Source organism: Podarcis muralis, chromosome 18 (assembly GCF_964188315.1).
Source record: "Podarcis muralis chromosome 18, rPodMur119.hap1.1, whole genome shotgun sequence".
In the NCBI taxonomy this organism is placed as follows: Eukaryota; Metazoa; Chordata; class Lepidosauria; order Squamata; family Lacertidae; genus Podarcis; species Podarcis muralis.
The window spans coordinates 9873761-9898632 of NC_135672.1; the positions used below are offsets into that span (position 1 = coordinate 9873761).

General features: G+C 50.1%; 1 protein-coding gene across 1 annotated transcript; it reads right to left on the minus strand.

Annotated features, from left to right (window-relative positions):
• Positions 1 to 500: 500 nt before the first annotated feature.
• On the minus strand, positions 501 to 22272 carry PLPP2 (phospholipid phosphatase 2). The gene is made up of 6 exons (XM_077921816.1): positions 22087 to 22272; positions 8976 to 9127; positions 6913 to 7190; positions 5185 to 5242; positions 4047 to 4223; positions 501 to 1670 (listed from the first exon to the last, which is right to left on the minus strand). Exons 1-6 carry the CDS (start codon positions 22139 to 22141, stop codon positions 1542 to 1544), a joined length of 849 nt encoding a protein of 282 aa, XP_077777942.1. The 5' UTR covers positions 22142 to 22272; the 3' UTR covers positions 501 to 1541.
• Between the last annotated feature and the right edge of the window lie 2600 nt (positions 22273 to 24872).

The window sequence follows — 24872 nt, forward strand, 5'->3', positions numbered from 1 at the left end:
ATTAGCTAAAGTGGTGCTTCAGGTTAAGAACAGTTTCAGGTTAAGAACGGACCTCCAGAACGAATTAAGTACTTAACCCGAGGTACCACTGTACATGTGTATTTTTGTGTGTGTATGTACATGTGAGGATAGCCAAATTTGTGCTTTTCAGTTTCAATTTCTTGGTTCCTTCCAGTCACCCCATTGAGATCAAACCTCTCCATCCGGAAGGAAATCAGCCCTGAGTGCTCACTGAAAGGACAGATCCTGAAGCTGAGGCTCCAAGACTTTGGCCACCTCATGAGAAGAGAAGACTCCCTGGAAAAGACCCTGATGCTGGGAAAGATGGAGGGCGCAAGGAGAAGGGGACGACAGAGGACGAGATGGTGGGACAGTGTTCTCGAAGCGACCAGCATGAGTTTGACCAAACTGCGGGAGGCAGTGGAAGACAGGAGTGTCTGGCGTGCTCTGGTCCAGGGGGTCACGAAGAGGCGGACACGACTAAACGACTCAACAACAACTCAGGATCTCTGCAAGATTTTTCTCTGCTTTATTGAATTCTCCTCTTATTTCATTGGCGGAAAACCAGGGCTTGGAATTTGCCATTTGGCTTAGCTGTCATGGGCCGAAGAGGTCCACCTATTCCTGTTCCCCTTTTACCTGCTGCCAACTTGTTCTCTGAAGGCCCCATGGACGCCTTTCTCAAATCGCTTGCATGCCAGCCCACCAACCTTTTGCCCCCCCAGATAATGGGCCCCGATCCGGTTACTCAGAAACCCTGTGCCCAAAACTCCCTGTGCGCAGCTAGTGAGGAGGAGAGCCTTAAGGGAATTGTGTAGTTTTTTTGCCAGCGTGGGCCCTATCGCTCTGCTGCTGGGATGTTTGGGTTGCCAACTTACCAGGAGGGAGAGAATTTAAGCACCCTTCTGGCGCCTGCGCTTTTTAAACGGCTGCTCAGGTCTGCTGTCGAACTTTTGCATAGCGTGGGGAACCAGTCAACCCCCCGGGATGTTTGGGTTGCCAACTTACCAGGAGGGAGAGAATTCTGGCGCCTGCGCTTTTTAAACGGCTGCTCAGGTCTACTGTCGAACTTTTGCATAGCATGGGAAACCACCCCCCCCACCCCCAGCTAAAGATCTGTAGCCCAGTCTCCTGTTAACGGCAGAAGAGCGCGGACAATTTGTAGAGGGGACGGTGGCAACCTCAACGCAACCACGATCCCGGGATTCCTGCGATGAAAGAACTCCAGAACGCAACTGCAAGAAGTTAAAGAGTCCGTTTCCTGCCTTTCCCAGATTCTTTTTTTCTTTTTTGGGGGGGCGCGCGCAGCAATCTTAGAGGTGCAAAATACATTGTGCAGTTATAATGGGCATCGCTGCCTCCGAGTAAACGGTAAAAAATAAAAATGGACTGAGGGGGAAATATCCAGCCAATGATCTCCATCGCCACGAAAGTTCAAAAGCAAAAGGCTTTTCGGAAAGGAGGAAGGCGATTCGGACGAGCGGCGGAAGCGAGTCTTTCTGCCCCCCAGAAAAAGAGAAGACACGACTTCAGGCAAACGTTCAGGCCGCGTCTTCGTAGGTGTAATGGTTCCGATCCGGCTCGCTGAGGGGCAGGTTGGGCTTGTGAGTGGGGTCTTCGGCGCATAGGGCCGGGGGCCGGTGCTTGAAGAAGTCCGAGACGTAGCGGACCTAGAGAGGCAGGAAATTAATAATAATAATTTATTATTTGTAGCCCGCCCATCTGGCTGGGTTTCCCCAGCCACTCTGGGCGGCTTCCACAAAGACCAAAAATACACTAAGATGTCACACATTAAAAACTTCCCTGAACAAGGCTGCCTTAAGATGTCTTCTGAATGTCAGGTAGTTGTTTATCTCTTTGACATCTGATGGAAGGGCATTCCACAGGGAGGGCGCCACCACCAAGAAGGCCCTCTGCCTGGTTCCCTGTAGCTTTGCTTCTCACAGTGAGGGAACTGCCAAAAGGCCCTCGGTGCTGGACCTCAGCGTCCGGGTAGAACGATGGGGGTGGAGACGCTCCTTCAGGTCTACTGGGCCGTTTAGGGCTTTAAAGGTCAACACCAACACTTTGAATTGTGCTCGGAAACGTCCTGGGAGCCAATGGAGGTCTTTCAGGACCGGTGTTATATGGTCTCGGCGGCCGCTCCCAGTCACCAGTCTAGCTGCCGCATTCTGGATTAGTTGTAGTTTCCGGGTCACCTTCAAAGGTAGCCCCACGTAGAGCACATTGCAGTAGTCCAAGCAGGAGATAACTAGAGCATGCACCACTCTGGCGAGACAGTCCGCAGGCAGATAGGGTCTCAGCCTACGTACCAGGTGGAGTTGGTAGACAGCTGCCCTGGACACAGAATTGACCTGCACCTCCATGGACAGCTGTGAGTCCAGAATGACTCCCAGGCTGCGCACCTGGTCCTTCAGGGGCACAGTTACCCCATTCATGACCAGGGAGTCCTCCACACCTGCCCGCCTCCTGTCCCCCAAAAACAGTGCTTCTGTCTTGTCAGGATTCAACCTCAATTAAGTGCCGCATTTGGAGGATAAATCCCAGTGCCGGCCCTCTCAGGGGGCAGAGCTAGGCGGCTGCCTCGGGCAGCAAATATTGAGGGGGTCAAAAGCGGAAAGGGACTGGAAGGAGGCAGTGAAACCCCTGGGGGAATCCGTCCCACCGGGCAGAGGGCGCATTCAGACGAAGGAAATATTGCCTCACAGGTTACAATGCTGGTTGTCAGCATAGGACCCTGGTGCTCAGGGGTCTGCAATGGTTGCTCATCTGTGACCGGGCTGAGCTCAAGGTGTTACTATATAGAACACACACACACACAACTTGGGACCCGTTTACCTGCGAGATCACCTTGCCCTGCAGGAACCCACTTAAATCGCTCTGATTGGTGTAATTGGCCCTGCTTAAATGGGACGCGGGTGGCGCTGTGGGTTAACGCACAGAGCCTAGGACTTGCCGATCAGAAGGTCGGCGGTTCGAATCCCCGCAATGACGGGGTGAGCTCCCGTTGCTCGGTCTCTGCTCCTGCCAACCTAGCAGTTCAAAAGCACCTCAAAGTGCAAGTAGATAAATAGGTACCACTCCGGCGGGAAGGTAAACGGCGTTTCCGTGTGCTGCTCTGGTTCTCCAGAAGCAGCTCAGTCCTGCTGGCCACATGACCCGGAAGCTGTACGCCGGCTCCCTTGGCCAGTAAAGCGAGATGAGCGCCGCAACCCCAGAGTCGGCCACGACTGGACCTAATGGTCAGGGGTCCCTTTACCTTTACCTTTACACGTGCCGCCATAACCCCTGTTCCGTGTTTGTAAGAACTTGACTTTGCAACTCTCTGCCTATAGACATCAAGCAGCTGGTTGCCTTTGCTGGATTTGTTCTGGTCCCTGCTAATATAAACTGCCCCTGACTCTGACGATGTTTAGAAAGCGGAGGCCATTTTAATCCATTTCAGTATTTTTGCATGTTTCCTCATTTTGCCTTTCTTTAAACAACTTTGAGGTTTTCTGTATGTGTTTTGTTTTGTTTCTTTTTACAGTCAAACAATATACAGTGGTACCTCGGGTTACATACGCTTCAGGTTACATACGCTTCAGGTTACAGACTCGGCTAACCCAGAAATAGTGCTTCAGGTTAAGAACTTTGCTTCAGGATGAGAACAGAAATTGTGCTCGGGTGGCGCGGCAGCAGCAGGAGGCCCCATTAGCTAAAGTGGTGCTTCAGGTTAAGAACAGTTTCAGGTTAAGTACGGACCTCCGGAACGAATTAAGTACTTAACCTGAGGTACCACTGTATATATTTTATGAAATGAAGACCATGAACAGTGACATCACGGAATGTTCGCAGGCATTCCAGCCAATCGGAAGCAGGAAGCGAACCGCAAGGGGACTAATTTAGGAGCTGTGTGTTAGGGAGAGAGTGGGCGAAGGCAGGACGGCACCCGGCTGGGATTCGAACTCGGTTCTATGCACCCCCAGCCTGGCAGGGCCCTGGGGGGGCCCCCAATGGACTATGCCCCCTTCCCACCTCAGCCCCGCCCCCCGACAGAGACTTACAATGAGGATAGCGATGAGCATTCCTTGAAGGAGCCCCAACAACACGTCACTCCAGTGATGTTTATAGTCCGAGACCCGGGTGTAGCCCACGAAGATGGCAAAGGAGATGAGGAAGAACTGGATGGTAGGCCGAACCAGGCGTGCCCATCGACCAACCAGGCGTGCTTGGACATAGAGCTGGAAAGAGAGAAAGAGAGAGAGGAGGGATTGGCTGCGGAGCAGATTTCTGACCTGCAGAAAGGGTCGCCTGCCTTTCTTCTTGAAAGACCTCCATTGGCTCCCAGTACATTTTTGAGCACAATTCAAAGTGTTGGTGTTGACCTTGAAAGCCCTAAACAGCCCAGTATACCTGAAGGAGCGTCTCCACCCCCATCGTTCTGCCCGGATGCTGAGGTCTAGCTCCAAGGGCCTTCTGGCGGTTCCCTCACTGCGAGAAGCAAAGCTACAGGGAACCAGGCAGAGGGTCTTCTCAGTGGTGGCGCCCGCCCTGTGGAACGCCCTCCCACCAGATGTCAAAGAGAACAACAACTACCAGTCTTTTAGAAGACATCTGAAGGCAGCCCTGTTTAGGGAATCTTTTAATGTTTGATGCATTACTGTATTTTAATATTTTGTTGGAAGCCGTCCAGAGTGGCTGGGGAAACCCAGCCAGATGGGCGGGGTATAAATAATAAATTATTATTATATTATTATGCCCGGACACAGAGGTCCAGCTCCAAGGCCTTCTGGCGGTTCCCTCCCTGCGAGAAACAAAGCTACAGGGAACCAGGCAGAGGGCCTTCTCGGTGGTGGCGCCCGCCCTGTGGAACGCCCTCCCATCAGATGTCAAGGAAATAAACAACTATCTGACTTTTAGAAGACATCTGAAGGCAGCCCTGTTGAGGGAAGTTTTTAATGGTTGATATTCTATCTCTTTATTATTATTATTATTATTATTATTATTATTCTGTTGGGAGCCGCCCAGGGTGGCCAGATGGGCGGGGTATAAATAATAAATTATGAGGATGATGTCTTAACCCAAACTCCCCTGTTTCATCTGGAGATGGTAAGGTTCGAACCCAGAACCTTCTGGGTTCAAAGCAAGCCTTCTGCCACCGCGCAAAGTTTCCAAAAGTCGGGAAACAAACGGCACACTTACTGCTAGGAACATCATACAGTACATTCCAAATGAGGAGTGTCCGGAATAGAAAGATAACCTAGGAGGGAAAAAAGAGAGAGATTACAAATAATAATAAAAAAATAAACACATCTTCGGGTTCTAAAAGTCCTTGGCAGGCAACTGTTCTTGGGATGGATCTACACACAGGAAAATCCCCACCACAAATAAGTCAGAAATCAAATCATCATAACAAAAGTTGGGGGAAAATCACTATGTAAAATCGCACAGAAAAGTTTTCTGCTCCATTGCGCCACCTGGTGGTGCTCGTTTGCAACACATTCAAAACGTTGTTTTTTGACTAATGTAGCGGAGTCGTTGGAGTGAAGGGGTCTGGCGCTGCCTGGTGGAACGGATCCCAAGGGTCGTTTAGTTTGACCCCCTGGAACCCTGGGATCTTTCGAACCCGCAACCCTAAAGTTAAGCGGCTCAGGCTCCACTATGTTGTTCAAAGGCTCTGAAGGAAGCATGAGACGGAAGCATCCAAAATAAATAGAAACTGTTAACTTCTATTGACTTGGGACACAATATAGACTATGATGCATGTGCTAAACTTTGGAACGAGAATCTAAAATTCACTGCATGCTCTGCTTTAAAAGAGAATGTAATGAAAATGGTCTGAAGCTCAGCATCAAAAAAACGAAGATCATGGCCACTGGTCCCATCACCTCCTGGCAAATAGAAGAGGAAGAAATGGAGGCAGTGAGAGATTTTACTTTCTTGGGCTCCATGATCACTGCAGATGGTGACAGCAGTCACGAAATTAAGAGACGCCTGCTTCTTGGGAGAAAAGCAATGACAAACCTAGACAGCATCTTAAAAAGTAGAGACATCACATTGCCAACAAAGGTCCGTCTAGTTAAAGCTATGGTTTTCCCAGTAGTGATGTATGGAAGTGAGAGCTGGACCATAAAGAAGGCTGTTCGCCGGATAATTGATGCTTTTGAAATCTGGTGCTGGAGGAGACTCTTGAGAGTCCCATGGACTGCAAGAAGATCAAACCTCTCCATTCGGAAGGAAATCAGCCCTGAGTGCTGACTGGAAGGACAGATCCTGAAGCTGAGGCTCCAAGACTTTGGCCACCTCATGAGAAGAGAAGACTCCCTGGAAAAGACCCTGATGTTGGGAAAGATGGAGGGCACAAGGAGAAGGGGATGACGGAGGACGAGGTGGTGGGACAGTGTTCTCGAAGCTACCAGCATGAGTTTTACCAAAGTGCGGGAGGCAGTGGAAGACAGGAGTGCCTGGCGTGCTCTGGTCTAGGGGGTCACGAAGAGTCTTCTCTGCTCATGAGGTGGCCAAAGTCTTGGAGCCTCAGCTTCAGGATCTGTCCTTCCATTCAGCACTCAGGGCTGATTTCCTTCTGAATGGAGAGGTTTGATCTCCAGAGTCTCCTCCAGCACCAGAATTCAAAAGCATCCATTCTTCAGCGATCAGCCTTCTTGATGGTCCAGCTCTCACTTCCATACATCACTACTGGGAAAACCAGAGCTTCTACTATACGGACCTTTGTTGGCAAGGTGATGTCTCTGCTTTTTAAGATGCTGTCTAGGTTGGTTGGTGTTGGTGTTCTGAAATCTCAATAAAAAGCATTTTTTTAAAAAAATGAAACTGTTAACTTGACCGCTCCACTCAGCCTGGCATTGCCCGCTCTGGAGCAGCTGCCAAGATATCGAGTCCGCCTGCCCAGCGTACCCCTTCCAGCCTTACCTGGATTCAGTGATGTCTTTGGCATTGCCCTGGCAGATGTCTTCCAGCTGGACATAAACCGAGCAGTTGACTTTCGACCAATCGGGATTGCAGACCGCCAGGAAGTTGGGCCTCAGGCGCCCAATCATGTACTTCGCCAGGTCTGTCAGCGATTGGCTGATGGCGCCGCCAAACAGGAAGGTCCCCACCACCTTGTAGAGGGCGGCCAGGTAATTGTTGAACTTGGAGCGAGAGTACAGGCGCTCAGTGTAGACGAGGTATGCCTCACCGGCGGAAATCTACAAACGGATATATAGATATAGGAATCATAAAAGTGTAGCGTTGGGACCCTGAGGGTCATCTAGTTCAACCCCCTGCAATGCAGTTATCTTTTTACCCCAAGCAGGACTCGAACTCGCAGCCCCAAGATAAAGCCTCATGCTCTACCAACTGAGCTATTGAGAGAGAGATTGATTTAATGGACCTAAATCAGTCATGTGCCTTCATTTTAATGGGATTAATGGACCTAGGGTGGATCTACACACAGGGGGGCAAACGCTATAAATAAGCAAGAAATTAAATCGTTTTAACAGAAGGGGGAAAATCGCTATGGAAAATCACACAGAATTTTTTTTGCTCTCTGGCGCCATCTGGTGATGCATGTTTATAACGCATTCGAAACGCTGTTTTGTTTTTTGTTTTGTTTTTACTAATGTAAAACTGTGGGACGCGGGTGGCGCTGTGGGTAAAAGCCTCAGCGCCTAGGGCTTGCCGATCGAAAGGTCGGCGGTTCGAATCCCCGCGGCGGGGTGCGCTCCCGTCGTTCGGTCCCAGCGCCTGCCAACCTAGCAGTTCGAAAGCACCCCCGGGTGCAAGTAGATAAATAGGGACCGCTTGCTAGCGGGAAGGTAAACGGCGTTTCTGTGTGCTGCGCTGGCTCGCCAGATGCAGCTTCGTCACGCTGGCCACGTGACCCGGAAGTGTCTCCGGACAGCGCTGGCTCCCGGCCTCTTAAGTGAGATGGGCGCACAACCCTAGAGTCTGTCAAGACTGGCCCGTACGGGCAGGGGTACCTTTACCTTTACCTTTAATGTAAAACTTGTAATACCAAAACTTTAATAAGGAATGGGGAAAGTTTATAACTTATCTTAAGAACCATTATAATCAGTTAAAATCGTTAGCAGGATTGGAATAACGCTTGTAGTTTAATGGTGAATTTTGGACATAATGGAGATGTAAAAGATTTGGATTATAATAAAAGGTGCAGGAGGAAATGATTGACAACAGGACCCCAAAAGGAGGGGGCGGGTTCCGTGGAATTTTGTTTCTATGTTGTATGTTGGGTATGTGACTGTAAAACTTTCGATTTGAAAACCAGACTGTCTGGCCAGAGTGGTGCATGCTCTGGTTATCTCCCGCTTGGACTACTGCAATGCGCTCTACGTGGGGCTACCTTTGAAGGTGACCTGGAAACTGCAACTAATCCAGAATGCGGCAGCTAGACTGGGGACTGGGACTGGCCACCAAGACCATATAACACCGGTCCTGAAAGACCTCCATTGGCTCCCAGGACGTTTCCGAGCACAATTCAAAGTGCTGGTGTTGACCTTTAAAGCCCTAAATGGCCTCGGTCCAGTATATCTGAAGGAGCGTCTCCACCTCCATCGTTCAGCCACTGAGGTCCAGCACCGAGGGCCTTCTGGCAGTTCCCTCATTGCGAGAAGTGAGGTTACAGGGAACCAGGCAGAGGGCCTTCTCGGTGGTGGCACCCTCCCTGTGGAACGCCCTCCCGTCAGATGTCAAAGAGAACAACAACTACCAGACTTTTAGAAGACATCTGAAGGCGGCCCTGTTTAGGGACGCTTTTAATGTCGAATAGGTTATTGTATTTTAATATTCTGTTGGAAGACGCCCAGAGTGGCTGGGGAAGCCCAGCCAGATGGGCGGGGGATAAATATATTTTAATTTTCTTTTAAAGAAGAAGCTCGCAGAAGGAGCTTTGGGGTCCTCAGCCTCGCAGGGCTGTTGTAAGGATCCGAGTGTGAGAGACGCCCCCCTGCTATCGTAACCACCGCTTTCCTTACGATGAGAACGGTGCACGGAATCGTCACGCCGGCCATTGCTCCGTGGGTGATGGTGTCCGCCTTGTAGGGGTAGCGGATGGAAGTGTCTTCGCAATAGAAGCCCCTCTTGTAGGGGGAGTTCACCAGCGTCAGGATGATGAACGGCAGCGAGGCTGGAAGTGGGGAGAAGAAAAAGACTGTGAGGAGGAGGCAGGAAAACACACCGTGCAAGTTTATTACAGTCATAAGGGACCGCTGACCGTTAGGTCCAGTCGTGGCCGACTCTGGGGTTGCGGCGCTCATCTCGCTTTATTGGCTGAGGGAGCCGGCATACAGCTTCCGGGTCATGTGGCCAGCAGGACTAAGCCGCTTCTGGCGAGCCAGAGCAGCGCACGGAAACGCCGTTTACCTTCCCGCTGGAGTGGTACCTATTTATCTACTTGCACTTTGACATGCTTTCGAACTGCAAGGTTGGCAGGAGCAGGGACCGAGCAACGGGAGCTCACCCCATCGTCGTGGGGATTCGAACCGCCAACCTTCTGATCGGCAAGTCCTAGGCTCTGTGGTTTACAGTCATACCTCGGGATAAATATGCTTCAGGTTGAGTGCATTCGGCTTGCGCTCCGCGGTGACCCGGAAGTAACGTAGCGCGTTACTTCCGGGTTTCGCCGCTCGCGCATGCGCAGAAGGTCAAAATGTCGCATCTTACGTTATGTTCAGGATGCGAACGGGGCTCCGGAACGGATCCCGTTCGCATCCGGAGGTACCACTGTACAGTGGTACCTCGGGTTAAGTACTTAATTCGTTCCAGAGGTCCGTTCTTAACCTGAAACTGTTCTTAACCTGAAGCACCACTTTAGCTAATGCGGCCTCCTGCTGCCGCCGCCCGATTTCTGTTCTCATCCTGAAGCAAAGTTCTTAACCCAAGGTAATATTTCTGGGTTAGCGGAGTCTGTAACCTGAAGCGTATGTAACCCGAGGTACCACTGTAGTGAGATTTTCAGGAGGCGGGTTGTCATCAGAGAGAGAGAGAGAAAAAGAAAGAAAGAGAGAGAAAGAGAGAGGAAGAGAAAGAAAAAAAGAAAAAAGAGATAGAGAGAAAGAAAGAAAGAAAGAGAGAGAGAGAGAGAGGAGAGAGAGAGAGAGAGAAAGAAAGAGAAAGAAAGATAGAGATAAAGAGAGAAAGAAGGAAAGATAGAGAGAAAGAAAGAAAGAAAGAAAGAAAGAAAGAAAGAAAGAAAGAAAGAAGGAAGGAAGGAAGGAAGGAAGGAAGGAGAAAGAGAGAGAGAGAGAGAAGGAAAGAGAGAGAGAGGAGAGAGAGAGAAAGAAAGAAAGAAAGAGAAAGAAAGATAGAGATAAAGAGAGAAAGAAGGAAAGATAGAGAGAAAGAAGGAAGGAAGGAAGGAAGGAAAGAGAGAGAGAGAGAGAGAGAGAGAGAGAGAGAGAGAGAGAGAAGGAAAGAGAGAGAGAAAGAGAGAAAGAGAAAGAAAGATAGAGATAAAGAGAGAGAGAGAAAGAGAGAAAGAAAAAAGAGAGATAAAAAGAGAGAGAGTGGCAGAAAGAAAAGAAATAGCGCTATGTGTTTTAATCCTGGATGATGGGGAGCGAGACAGGGCCTTGCCCCGGCCGCTAGAGGGGCCCCCTGAGCCCAGAGCTCCCGGATTAAAAGTGTGACACTGTTTTGCGCTCTGAACCCGGAGGGGCAGAACACTCCCAAATGTCAACAAGCCTCTCGCCCGCCCCCTTTTATTAGGGCTCGCCCAACTCTTCCCGAGACGCACCGACTTGCCTAACCGGTTCTAAGCATGAGGGGAAAGGGGGGTGGAAGGAGGAGGCAGCCTTTGATCGCCAACTGCTCTCGCTTTCCACTTTCCGCCTGCGGAGGAAGAAAACCCAAACCAACAAATCCAAAAAATTCAGGACCGTCTCGCCGGATCGGGGCTAGACTCTGAATCTCAGGGCTGTGGGTCTCTGAGCATGCACAGAGCACCCCCAGCCTCGCAGGGTTGTTGTGGGGATGGAGAGAGGAGCGGGAGAACCACTTACCTGCCCCCTAGAGCTCCTTGGAGAAACAGGTGGGCCATAAATGCAGTAGCTCATGAGGCTCTTAATGTCAAGGTTGTGGGTTCGAGTCCTGCATTCCAGGGGATTGGACTTGATGACCCTGGAAGTTCTTTTCCTGGGTTTATGATTCTATGTTGCCTGACCCCAAAACCGCTGGAGAACTGGCCACAAATGATATTTATATCCTTCCTCGCTCACGCAAAAATTATATGGGGGAATCTAACCCCAGTCGTGGGACGCAGGTGGCGCTGTGGGTTAGACCACAGAGCCTAGGACTTGCCGATCAGAAGGTCGGCGGTTCGAATCCCCGTGACGGGTTGAGCTCCTGTTGCTCGGTCCCTGCTCCTGCCAACCTAGCAGTTCGAAAGCACGTCAAAGTGCAAGTAGATAAATAGGTACCGCTCTGGCGAGAAGGTAAACAGCGTTTCCGTGCACTGCTCTGGTTCGCCAGAAGCGGCTTAGTCATGCTGGCCACATGACCCAGAAGCTGTACGCCGGCTCCCTCGGCCAATAAAGCAAGATGAGTGCCGCAACCCCAGAGTCGGCCACGACTGGACCTAATGGTCAGGGGTCCCTTTACCTTTAACCCCACTCAGGTGATCTCTAAACGTAAGCTTTTACTCACTTTTACATAAGTAAAAGCTTATGTTTAGAGATCACCTGACTGGGGTTTTGTTGTTGCTTAGTCGTTTAGTCGTGTCTGCCTCTTCGTGACCCCCTGGACCAGAGCATGCCAGGCCGTCCTGTCTCCCACTATTAGCTGGTTATTTAGCCGGCTATTAAAAATACTTCCTTAAAGTGATCGGTTCATTCCTGTTCCCTATTCGTGGCATTTGCCTCTCCCTGTCTTCCCAAGGATTTTGGTTGCTAAGGCTTTTCGTCATGACAACCCTAAAGACCAGGCCGGACCATAGCTGTCAATGGTCCCCTTATTTGGCGGGAAAGACCCTTATCCCAGCGCCGCGTCCCGCTGCTGTCCCTTACTGATGATGTCCCTTAAATTTCCCGGGTTTCAAAGGAAGCAGCTCCTCTCCCTCCCTCCCTGCCGGCCAGGGAGGAGGGAGGCTCCAACTGTGTTGCTTGGCTGCGTTGCTCACCCAATAAGGAGTCTAAGAACGACTGGGGGGGTGGAGCTTGCATGCCTTGTGCCGATCAAATCGGCCGTGTTTCCTGGGGACTCGCCTTTGCTCAGCGCTTCCCAGCGGAGAGGTCCTCCACTTCCTCAAATCTGGCCCTCTTTGAAATAGGTTTGGACACCACTGGTAAAGCAACTTAACAGCCAGAAAAATAAAATGGGTCTGAAAAAGTGTCAAAGTGTCCATCTTTCCCAGAAATACGGTATACGCAGCAACGGAGGAAGGGTTTTCCTGCATCTCGTGAGCACCCAGAGAAGCCGAATGTCGGGCGGTTCGGGACAGATAAACTTCTTTGTGACGCGGATAGTTTGAACAGTGGAACTCCCTGCTGCAAGAGGCATCAACGCCCGCCAACTTCAAAAGAGGATTAGACCAATTCGCTGTGCTCTACCTCCACCGATGAAGACGTTTCTGAATACCGGTTGCGGGAAACTGCAGGGAGGGAGAGCAGTGGCGTAGCGCGGTTTGCTGTGTCCCAGGGCATGCAATGGCGCTACATCAGCCCAGGCCTCGCTCCTGAAGCGCCCTCCCTCGCACTGTGAGCCCGGCCAGCCAATGCAGCAGCCCTTGGATCATCTCTTGCAAAGCAGCTCGTGGCTGGCAGGGCGGCGTGAGGAGCCAAACGTGCACACGAAAAATGTGCCCGGGGCCCAGCAACCCGCCCTCCACGCTATGCCCCTAGGGGAGTGTGTGCTTTTGCACTTGGAACCCGCTTGCAGGTTTCTCGCCTGCGCTGCAAGAACAGGAGTTTGGGCCAGCTGGGCCTGATCCTGCAGGTACTTCCTGAGAGAAGAGGCTGGCTCAGACTCTCTGGAACGAGCTGCCGGATTAAAAGATCCGGATTCGAGAGAGAGCTCTGCCTGTCCATCGACTCTTGTTCACTCTGCATCGGGGTGTGGTTTTCTGCCTGAGAAGGCTTGGCGTGGGCTGCCTTTGAAACTCGCTTGCGGCTTTGGCGAGAACTTTGGCTGGGCAGGTACGGAATGCAGAAAATCCACCTGGATTGAGCAACTTTCTCCTCGGCTGTTTTATCTTGAGCCTAGCCCAAGCACTTTTGCTTTTCGCATTTACCGCGCTCTGAAAGCCATGGGTGGGCAAACCAAGGTCTGGGGGGCCAGAGTTTCGTGGCTTACTCAGGATTTGAACCCGAGTTCTCCCAGTCTCGATCCCAACAGCGTTTCGACCAACCTTCATGAGATCAGTTCCCTTGGAGGCTGTCTTTGCTCAGATTATGTTTACCTGGTTTGGTTAATATATCTTAACAGAGGTCCACGCCCATTTTACAGGTGGGGAAAGTGAGGCCAATCTGCTGGCCTCTTTCAGATGGCTGCATCGCTGGGAGGAGGAAAGTTTCCCCAGGCTGGATTACTGCAATGCGATCTTTGTGGGGCTGCCCTTGAAGACGACGCAGAAACTCAATTTGGGTACAAAATGCAGCGGCTGGTTCCATTCAGACCCCTTTGGGTTCTGAGATTGGCAGAGTGAGGCCCTCTTGGTAGTTCCTCCACCCTCAGATGCTCAGGGGGTGGCCAGGTCTGTGTGCGCGAGGGTCTTATCGGTGTCAGCCCCTAATCTGTGGTTCTTCCTCCCCGCAGAGGTGCATCAAGGCACCTTCATTTTTGAGCTTTCGGGGAAAGATGGACACTTTGACACTTTTTCAGACCCATTTTATTTTTCTGGCTGTTAAGTTGCTTTACCAGTGGTGTCCAAACCTTTTTCAAAGAGGGCCAGATTTGAGGAAGTGGAGGACCGACGAAAGTTTTTAGGATTTTACCCCAGAAAATAAACTGCCACAGGGGCCGGATTAGACCCCCAAAATGGACTTTGGACGTGCCTGCTTTCAACTGCTTTCAACATGGTGCTTTGATCGTCGTAACGTTCATTGGGGCCGAAGGGTTGATAATAAATAAACAAACGAGCCTCCTTATACAGGAGTAGTATATCTCCGAACGTCAGGTGCTGTCATCTAAGAAGACCTCCTTCATGTCCGATTGACAAATTTGACCAGAGGCTCCGGTGGAGAATGGCAGATTGCGCTGCTATCCAACCCCTCGAAAGATTCCATCGGCGGCGTCTCCGGAAATTTTTACACATCACTTGGGAAGACAGGCAAACTAATACCAGTGTACTGGAAAAAGCAAAGATCACCAGTGTGGAAGCGATGATTCTTCAGCATCAACTTCGTTGGACTGGTCACGTTGTGCAGATGCCTGATGATCGTCTTCCAAAGCAACTGCTCTATTCCGAACTTGAAAACGGAAAGCGTAATGCTGGTGGTCAACAAAAGAGGTTTAAAGACTCTCTCAAGGCAATCTTTAAAAATGTAGTATAAACACCAGGAACTGGGAAACACTGGCCTGCGAGTGCTCCAGTTGGAGAACAGCCTTTACCAAAGGTGTCATGGGCTTTGGAGACACTCGAACTCAGGACACGAGGGAGAAACGTGCTAAGAGGAAGGCACGCTTGGCAAACCCTCACCGGGATCAACTCCTGCCCGGAAACTTATGTCCCCACTGTGGAAGGAAGTGTGGATCCAGAATTGGCCTCCACAGTCACTTACGGACTCACTGTTTGTGGAAGACAATCTTACTCGGGATCACCAAAGAAGAAGAGAGCTATCCGGACACACCCGGAAAAGCCAGCTTTTTATGCCGTTTCCTCCAAATTAAGAAGCTTTCACTTGCGAAATCAAGCTCCCTCTGTGCTTTTTAAGGAAGCAGAAACGACCTCCCTGCAATTTTAATCTACCACCCGTCCTGTATTTTAAACTTCACGTCTCCTTCCCCCCGTTTTCCATTTCCTCCTTCTCCCCCCTCCAACCCCGGTTAACCCATTTACGTCCTATTTTTATATTATACCTCCCCATTGCACCGTAAAGTCTTTCCCGGGCCGACGTGGTTTTATTTTAGGTGTGTTTGTTTTTAGCTCTCCCGAGACAATCGGATGACCCTCCTTGCCCCGGCGAGAGCAAAGAGGACTTCTCCCAAAATAGTTACCTACTCCTCCATAATCTTTTTTTTTATAAAGCGCCTCTTAAGAAAAGCACAAAAAGGTTTAATTTGGAGTTTCTGCAGCTCTTCTTAGCCCTAAATCTGGTTTAACCACAGGTGGGCATTGCTGGCGTCAGGGCCCAAGTGGCGATTCGGACTTATTCTTTCGCATTGCATTTTTCCTCTGGGAATAGAACAGTCTAAACGTGCCTCTAAAATTAGGATTTCTCGTTGCACCTGCATCCTCCAGCCATATATAGATATATGCTTCCTTAGGCAGCCACTCACGCAAAAACTATATAGGGGAATCTAACCCCAATCACCTCCTGGCAAATAGAAGGGGAAGAAATGGAGGCAGTGAGAGATTTTACTTTCTTGGGCTCCATGATCACTGCAGATGGTGACAGCAGCCACGAAATTAAAAGACGCCTGCTTCTTGGGAGGAAAGTGATGACAAACCTAGACAGCATCTTAAAAAGCAGAGACATCACCTTGCCGACAAAGGTCCGTATAGTAAAAGCTCTGGTTTTCCCAGTCATGATGTATGGAAGTGAGAGCTGGACCATAAAGAAGGCTGATCGCCGAAGAATGGATGCTTTTGAATTCTGGTGCTGGAGGAGACTCTTGAGAGTCCCATGGACTGCAAGAAGATCAAACCTCTCCATTCTGAAGGAAATCAGCCCTGAGTGCTCACTGGAAGGACAGATCCTGAAGCTGAGGCTCCAAGACTTTGGCCACCTCATGAGAAGAGAAGACTCCCTGGAAAAGACCCTGATGTTGGGAAAGATGGAGGGCGCAAGGAGAAGGGGACAATGGAGGACGAGATGGTGGGACAGTGTTCTCGAAGCTACCAGCATGAGTCTGACCAAACTGCGGGAGGCAGTGGAAGACAGGAGTGCCTGGCGTGCTCTTGGTCCAGGGGGTCACGAAAAGGCGGACACGACTAAACAACTAAACAACAAATCAGAAGGGGGTGTCAATGTGCTTTATTCCAGATATACAGATGAATTGGTTCTTAGGAGAGAGAGAGAGACTTCCCCAAAGCCATTCAGTAGCAGGATTTGAATGCAGGGCTCTTCCGCCTCCATTAGAATATTAGAATCCTAGAATTATAAAGTTGGAAAGGTACCCTGAGAGTCATCTAGTCCAACCCCCTGCAATGCATGAATCTTTTGCCCAGCGTGGGACTCGAACTCACGACCCATGATAAAGAGTCTCCAATTAATCTGGAACAGTTTAGTATTATTATTATTATTATTATTATTTATTTTAATTGCACATTATACTATAGAATACAGAGGGAGATGAGGAACGGTTCTGGTGGCAGGGAATTCCCCTGCCTCGCCTCCCCCTGCTATTCTGCAGGCCTCTCTTTTTTTCCCTTTTCTTTTTGGTTACAACAAGGTCCCCTCCCTCTTCGCCCGAGCATGCAGAAATCGCTCCCTTATTTTCCCCCAAAGGCCCTCTTTTGCTCTCAAAATGACAGGCCCTCAACCACTTCGGTTTGCCATGAGAAGGGAATGATGATAGGGACTGGCCGCAGCGAGAGAGACGACGACCTTCGTCCCTGTGGGAAGATGGCAATCAGCTCCTCCGTACTTTTGCCCTCGGGGGGAAAATCTGTACTTGTTTATTGCCATTTTTTTAAAAAATAATAAATGCAAACCCAAAGGCTCCTTCTCGAAAGGTGGCGGTTATCAAATGTCAACTTTCTGTGTCTTGGCTGCAGAAATCATCCAAATATTGCTTATCCCCCCCCCCCCAAAAAAAATTGTGTGTCATGGGGAAACTTGGCACACCGAGAAACCAAGTTATTCTATCCTTTCATCCAACCCATTGAGAGATTTGTGTTCCTTAACTTTCTGGGGGCTCAAGCCTGTATTTTATGAAGGAAATTTGGGAGGGAAAGGAAGGCAAAAGAGATTAGCTAAGCAGGAACCGTGCAATTAAATACATATCCCTACGAAATGTAACTGCATACCAGGGAACGCTGAGAAGAGCCGATGACTGGATCAGGCCAGTGGTCTGTCTAGTCTTGCAGTCGACAACCAGTGGGATGCCGGCTTAGCAGAATCCGAGTGCGAGAGCCAGCTGTGGTTTGCAGGAACTTGCATTCGGAAGCGTCGCGGTGCTCTGCTGGGAAAGCTGTCATGGTCAGTAGCCTTCTCCTCGGATATGCCCAATCCTCTATCAAAAACCACCTAAATTCGTGGCCACTCCCTGTGGCAGGGAGTTTCGTAGTTCAACTACATGCTGCTTTTATCTTGCCCCGAATCTCCCAGCATTCCGCTTTGCTGGATGTCTGCAAGTCGCGAGTTCCTCTCTCTCTGTACCGTTTATCATTTAATACACTTCTGTCCTGTTGATCTTCACCTTTTCCTCTAAACTAAAAAGTTTTTGAAGGGGGGCTGTTTTTTTTCATAGTCTAGGGAAGCTTTTAATGTTTGATGCATTACTGTTTTTTAATGTTTTGTTGCAAGCCGCCCAGAGTGGCTGGGGAAGCCCAGCCACATGGGTGGGGTACAAATTGTTGTTGTTGAGTTGTTTAGTCGTGTCCGCCTCTTCGTGACCCCCTGGACCAGAGCACGCCAGGCCCTCCTGTCTTCCACTGCCTCCCGCAGTTTGGTCAAACTCATGCTGGTAGCTTCGAGAACACTGTCCAAACATCTCATCCTCCGTCGTCCCCTTCTCCTTGCGCCTCCATCTTTCCCAACATCAGGGTCTTTTCCAGGGAGTCTTCTCTTCTCATGAGGCAGCCAAAGTATTGGAGCCTCAGCTTCAGGATCTGTCCTTCCCGTGAGCACCCAGGGCTGATTTCCTTCCGAATGATTCACCTGCAAAATCTGGAGTCCCAGGCGAACAATCAGAGTCAATTCGCTTCAGTCCTGGGTTCAGATTCATGAGCCTTGCTGGGAATGGGAGACGTCGCATAGTTCAACTACGGAACTCACCGCCACTGGAAACTACAATGGCTTGGCTTCAAAGTAGGATTGGACAAACTGTGGGCTGGAGAGGGCTATCGATGGCGACTATCCAGGGTGATTATGGTCTGCCTCCACGGTCAGAGGCAGCAATGCTTCTGAACGCCACTCGCCGGAAATTCCGGGAAGGGAGAGCTGTGTTCGAATCCTGATTGTGGCTTTCCTAAAGGTATCTTATTGGGTGCTGCAAAACTCTCCTTCCTTGGAGGTTTTTCAGCAGAGATTGGAGGGCTATCTGTCGGGGATGCTTTAGCCGAGATTCCTCGTCCAACTCAACAACGATTCTTCTTCCCCTTTGTAGCTGAGTAAGATTGTCTTCCATAAACATGGTTTTAACAGTGAGTCCGTAAGTGACTGTGGAGGCCAATTCTGGTTCCACACATCCTTCCACAGTGGGGACATTGGTTTCCGGGCGGGAGTTGATCCCGGTGAGTGTTTGCCAAGCGTGCCTTCCTCTTAGCACGTTTCTCCCTTGCATCCTGAGTTCGAGTGTCTTCAAAGCCCACGACACCTTTGGCAAAGGCTGTTCTCCAACTGGAGCGCTCGCAGGCCAGTGTTTCCCAGTTGTCAGTGTTTATACAGTCATACCTTGGGTTACAGACGCTTCAGGTTCCATTTTTTCGGGTTACGGACGCACCGAAACCAGGAAGTGCCGGAATGGGTTACTTCCGGGTTTCGGCGGTCGCGCTTTGCGCATGCGCAGAAGACCAAATCGCAACCTGTGCATGCGCAGATGTGGTGCAGCGGGTTGTGAATGCTGCGGGTTGAGAACATGCCTCCCACATGGATCATGTTCGCAACCTGAGCGTCCACTGTACTACATTTTGCCTTGAGAGAGTCTTTGAACCTCTTTTGTTGACCGCCAGCATTACGCTTTCCATTTTTGAGTTCGGAATAGAGTAGCTGCTTTGGAAGACGGTAAGTACGTTTCCGAGCACAATTCAAAGTGTTGGTGCTGACCTTTAAAGCCCTAAACGGCCTCGGTCCTGTATACCTGAAGGAGTGTCTCCACCCCCATTGTTCTGCCTGGACACTGAGGTCCAGCTCCGAGGGCCTTCTGGCGGTTCCCTCCCTGCAAGAAGCCAAGTTACAGGGAACCAGGCGGAGGACCTTCTCGGTGGTGGCACCCGCCCTGTGGAACGCCCTCCCACCAGATGTCAAAGAGAACAACAACTACTAGACTTTTAGAAGACATCTGAAGGCAGCCCTGTTTAGGGAAGCTTTTAATGTTTGATCCATTACTGTATTTTAATATTTTGTTGGAAGCCCCCCAGAGTGGCTGGGGAAGCCCAGCCAGATGGGCGGGGTATAAATAATAAATTATTATTCGTCAGGCAGCCACACAACATGACCAGTCCAACGATTGATCCAGCAGGGCTCGTTCTGGGCTTCTCATTTGCTCCACGGCTCTCATTCTACATCAGTTTAAAGGTCTGCTAACGAACCTCGACAGGCAAATACGGAAGCGAAGGGCAGGGCGGTTTGGCCACCGCCGGCAGCCAAAAAGTCACCTCCAGGAATCTCAAAGTGAAGACAGACCTGACCCCCTTCCTGGCCAGAGGGCAGGGAGCAGACTGCAATGTTGCTGGCCGGGCCGGGCTCACATTCCCCACCTCTTCCCCTTCACCCAGTGCCCTGTGCTAGAATCGTAAAGGGACCCCATGCGGTCATCTATCCCAACCCGCTGAAAGGCCCTGGGGGGAAAGCCACTTCCAGAAAGCAAGCAGCGCACTCCATGCACAAAGATGCTGCCGGTCAGTGCCTGTCTCGATAAGAGGCCGCTTACCAAGTTCCTCTTTAAATCAGCCAACATGAGGACTAAAAACTTGCTTTCCCTTTTAAAGCAACGCCTCCCAAACTGTTGTTGGATCACAACTCCCATCGTCCCTAGCTAGCAAGACCAGCTCAGTCGGCAGAGCACCAGACGCCGAATCGCAGGGACGTGGGTTCGAGCCCCACATGGAGCAAAAAGATTCCGGGGTTGGGCTGGATGACCCGCAAGGTCCCTTTCTGACTCTACAGTTTTTTTTTTTTATGATTGCATGAAAAACCCTGGTGTGCTGCTGCCGGTCTGGGTTGGAAACGCCAGGCTGGATTGATCCACGGCCTGACTTGACAGAAGGCAAACTAGACCTCTGTTTAGAAATGATGAGGACCAGAATCTTGATTTCATCTCTTCCCACTTGCACCAAGACTGCAGCACACCACCAGCCAGGGGAGTTAAAGGCTGGTGCACCGAGTGGTTCTGGGGTCTTATATATGTGAGTTTTACTGCAAACTGTCATAACCTGAAGGGATGCGGGTGGCGCTGTGGGTTAAACCACAGAGCCTAGGACTTGCCGATCAGAAGGTCAGCGGTTCGAATCCCCACAATGACAGGGTGAGCTTCCATTGCTTGGTCCCTGTCCTGCCAACCCAGCAGTTCAAAAGCACGTCAAAGTGCAAGTAGATAAATAGGTACCGCTCCGGCGGGAAGGTAAACGGCGTTTCCGTGCGCTGCGCTGGTTCGCCAGAAGCGGCTTAGTCATGCTGGCCACATGACCCAGAAGCTGTACGCCAGCTCCCTCGGCCAGTAAAGCGAGATGAGCGCCGCAACCCCAGAGTCAGCCACGACTGGACCTAATGGTCAGGGGTCTCTTTACCTTTACCATAACCTGCCTCAAGGACTATTCAATCGGCAGGAAGGATATTATAATTCCGAGCAAAGAACGGAACAGCCGTGGGTCAAACCGATTTGAATCCAGATCGCCTTCCAGCCACCCATTCCATCATCACCCTCTGCTCCCACCCCCACACAAAAACAGCTATAGAAAACAGTTCCCCGGCCCGCCTTTTAGGGTTGTCGTTACAAATTGCGGAATTAAGACCCTAGGCGGTCGACAGACAGCGGGAAGGGCATTTCTTGAAACTAGATAAAAACCAGAGAATCACAGAATTGTGGAGTCATTCAGTCTAGGCTGATTTCTACAGCGGCGCTGGGTTCGAATCTTCCCTCCGTCGTGGGTTTTTTTTTGGGGGGGGGCGGCAATCCGTCACAGAGGAATCAAAAGGAGGAATTTAGATGAGCTGGCATGTGAACCAAGCCAATGTTTCTTTGCACTGGGGGGGGGGGCAGGGAGTGGTCCTTCACCCCCCCTTCTCCACACCCCCCCCCAGATGGTATCAATAAAACCTCAGGCCCATTCCCCCCCCTTTTGCGGTAGCAAATGAGAAGATGACTTGGAACAAAAGGAGACCAAATTAGGAAAATATGGGGTGTGTGGGTGTGTGTGCCCCCGCCACAAAAAAACCAAGAGGCTGACTGTATAATAGATTTCATCATTCCTTGCTGGGGATCTGAATTGGGGGGGGGGGGGGTAATTATATTTTTTAAAGGCACAGACATGCTTAACTAGAGTAGCAGACTGAACACGTGTGTTTCTATAGGGTGGGGGTCCCGGGGGAAAAGGAAGTTGCTCAGAGCCCCCCCCCTCCCCATTTAAAACCCAGAGTGTCTCAAGTTAGGCAAATATCCCAGATTTTTTTTTCGGGGGGTGGGGTGGTGGCCGTTCAGCAAAAGCAGTTGGGGGAGAGCAATTCCTAGAAGACCCTCCCCATAAAGTGTTTTTTTTTTCCGGGGGGGGGGAGGAATTTGCAAAAGCCACGCCTGTTATTCACAATTTTTGCGGGTGTCCTGGCTAGTTTAGCTGGGCGAAAATGGGGCGCACCCCTCCTTTCCTCGTTGGTGAATATATTTTCTTTGGGGGGGGGGAGATGGAGGCGACTTGGGCCATGCTGCTTAGTCTTAGATGGGCAGCTTTGAAGGGGGGGGGTCCAAGGAGATGCCCCCTTTCCCCGTTTCCAGGCGCGTAAAAGGACGGATAAATTTGGGTAGGGGGTTCAAACGCAGACAGGACAGAGGACAGGGAAATGGGGGGCTAGTAGTGTGGGTTTTTTTGGAGGGGGGGCGAGTTTCCCTTACCAACCACGAGGCACAGGACATCCAGCGCCAGGAACAGCCTCGTTGCGCGCTCCATCGTTCCGCGGCCGCGGGGGATGCGCTCCGGCGCAGGCGGCGGCAGCAGCGACGCTTCTCACATCGCCGGAGAAAGACCCGCGGAAGATCCGCGTCCGCTGGCCGCAACCCTGGGAGTTAAGGAGTCGGGAGGAAGCCAGAAGGCGGAGCCGGCGCTGCCCAGGGGCGGGCGAGAAGCCGAGGGGCCGGGCTGCTGGTACTCAGCCCTCCCTCCGGAGCCAGATCTCCGCCCTTGCCTCTCTCCCGGTCGTCGTGGCTCCGAGCATGTGCAGAGTGCCTTTCCATGCTTCCCGAAAGGGGCAGCCGTCGAATCATCAGTGTGAGCGCAACATGCTTTGGGGCATGTGCAGAGCGCCTTTCCATAAAGCCGCCACATCATCGGTGCGGGTGTAAAGCGCTTTGGGGCATGTGCAGAGTGCCTAGCCATGATTCCTGCAGGGGAAAGCTGACGAATCATCAGTGTAAGCGCAACGTGCTTTGGGGCATGTGCAGAGCGCCTTGCCATGATTCCGGCAGGGGAAAGCCAACGGATCATTAATGCGGGTGCACTGTGCTTTGAGGCATGTACAAAGCGCCTTTCCAGTCCAGCAAGGCGGAGCCGCTGAAATGGACAGTGTGCCTTTGAGCATGGGCAGAGTGCCTTTGAAGATCACTTGGGCGGTTCACAACATTAAAAATACAACAGGAAAACTCAAGGGATCCTGTGAGTTAGCCAGAACTACAGGCCAGGGCAGAAAACCTCTGGCTTGTAGGCCAGTTTTCAGAACATAATTGAAGAGAATAGAATCATAAAGGTAAAGGTAAAGGGACCCCTGACCATTAGGTCCAGTCGTGACCGACTCTAGGGTTGCGGCGCTCATCTCGCTTTATTGGCCGAGGGAGCCGGCGTACAGCTTCCGGGTCATGTGGCCAGCATGACTGAGCCGCTTCTGGCGAACCAGAGCAGCGCACGGAAACGCCGTTGACCTTCCCGCCGGAGCGGTACCTATTTATCTACTTGCACTTTGCTGTGCTTTCGAACTGCTAGGTTGGCAGGAGCAGGGACCGAGCAACGGGAGCTCACCCCGTCGCGGGGATTCGAACCGCCGACCTTCTGATCGGCAAGCCCTGGGCTCTGTGGTTTAGAACACAGTGCCACCCGCATCCACTTTTTCTTAGGACATCCCTATTTTCATTGGCCTGACCAAACTGCGGGAGGCGGTGGAAGACAGGAGTGCCTTGCGTGCTCTGGTCCATGGGGTCACAAAGAGTCGGACACGACTAAACGACTAAACAACAACAACAACAACATTTTCATTGGAGAAGCGTTGGAGGGTATGGAGTTATCTGACCCCTGAGCCGTCTTCCTGCATAGGGAAGTTTATTTTAATGTTTATATTTTTCAAACTTATTATTTTATTGATGATTTTCAGTTTTATACATTTCAATAATTATACAATCATTTTAACATTTCAAAACTCAACTTCCTCCCCCCCCTTAAATTTATTTTTTATATCTTCTGCATATTCCAAATTAACTTAATTTACTCATTCATTCATCTCCTTTAAATATATACTCTTATGAAACTGCAGGTTACAGTATTACAGCAATCCTGCCAATGTTCTTATCTGTTTACAGTTTATTTTGTAAATATTCAATAAACCATTTCCATTCTTTTATAAAAAGTTTGTTGTCTTGGATTTCTTATGTTTCTGGTACGTTTTGCCACATACCCGGAAGCTGTACGTCGGCTCCCTCGGCCAATAAAGCGAGATGAGCGCCACAACCCCAGAGTCGGCCATGACTGGACCTAATGGTCAGGGGTCCTCTTTACCTATATATAGGGTGCCTACATTCTGCATGGACTGGTTGCACGGCCACATGTGCATAAGGCTTGAGATACCTATGAGGTCCATCAATGACCATATAGCATATATTCAACACAAAAAACAGCTGCAATTTGCTGTGGACAAAGGGCAGCTGGACATAGAAAGGGCCCCGTTACCTTCAGGAGCTGAGGGCCTCATCAAACCTAAATCCGGCCCTGTCTGTGAGGTAGGTTAGGCTGAGAGGCAGCGATTGAATCTGATTCAATCTTAAGGATCTGATTCAATCTTAAGGACCTTTCAATGTTTCACCTCACTATGTGAAACACAAACCTCGTGAGTTGCAGCCAAATTGGACTTCTGCTCAGTGGGAGAGACCCGCTAAAAAACCCCAAATAGATCCCGGTGAACCATGCCCAGAATTCCCAATAGGTTTACTCTGAGTAGGAGTAACATCCCATGCAAGCCACTTACTTGATAAATGACCCTGCAACTCTGCAATTCTATCAGCAGTGAGAAGAAAATTGATATAAGTACGTGAGCTGGTCTTTGACCGTAATAAATTATCTATCTATCTATCTATCTATCTATCTATCTATCTATCTATCATCTATCTTTCTATCTTTCTATCATCTATCTCTATCATCTATCTATCTATCTATCTATCATATCTATCTATCTATCTATCTATCTATCTATCATCTATCTATCTATCTATCTTTCTTTCTATCATCTATCTCTATCATCTATCTATCTATCTATCTATCTATCTATCATATCTATCTATCATCTATCTATCTATCATCTATCTATCTATCTATCTATCTATCTATCTATCTATCTCTATCATCTATCTATCTATCTATCTATCTATCAATCATCTATCTATCATCTATCATCTATCTATCTATCTATCTATCTATCTAT

Excerpts from the sequence above, each read along its gene's own strand:
- PLPP2 (XM_077921816.1), bottom strand. The coding sequence starts at position 22,141 with ATGGAGCGCGCAACGAGGCTGTTCCTGGCGCTGGATGTCCTGTGCCTC. Across the intron at positions 7,191-8,975 it reads TTCCGTGCACCGTTCTCATC|ATTTCCGCCGGTGAGGCATA; the intron begins GTAAGGAAAGCG and ends ATCCGTTTGTAG. Across the intron at positions 1,671-4,046 it reads TGCTCATCGCTATCCTCATT|GTCCGCTACGTCTCGGACTT; the intron begins GTAAGTCTCTGT and ends CTGCCTCTCTAG.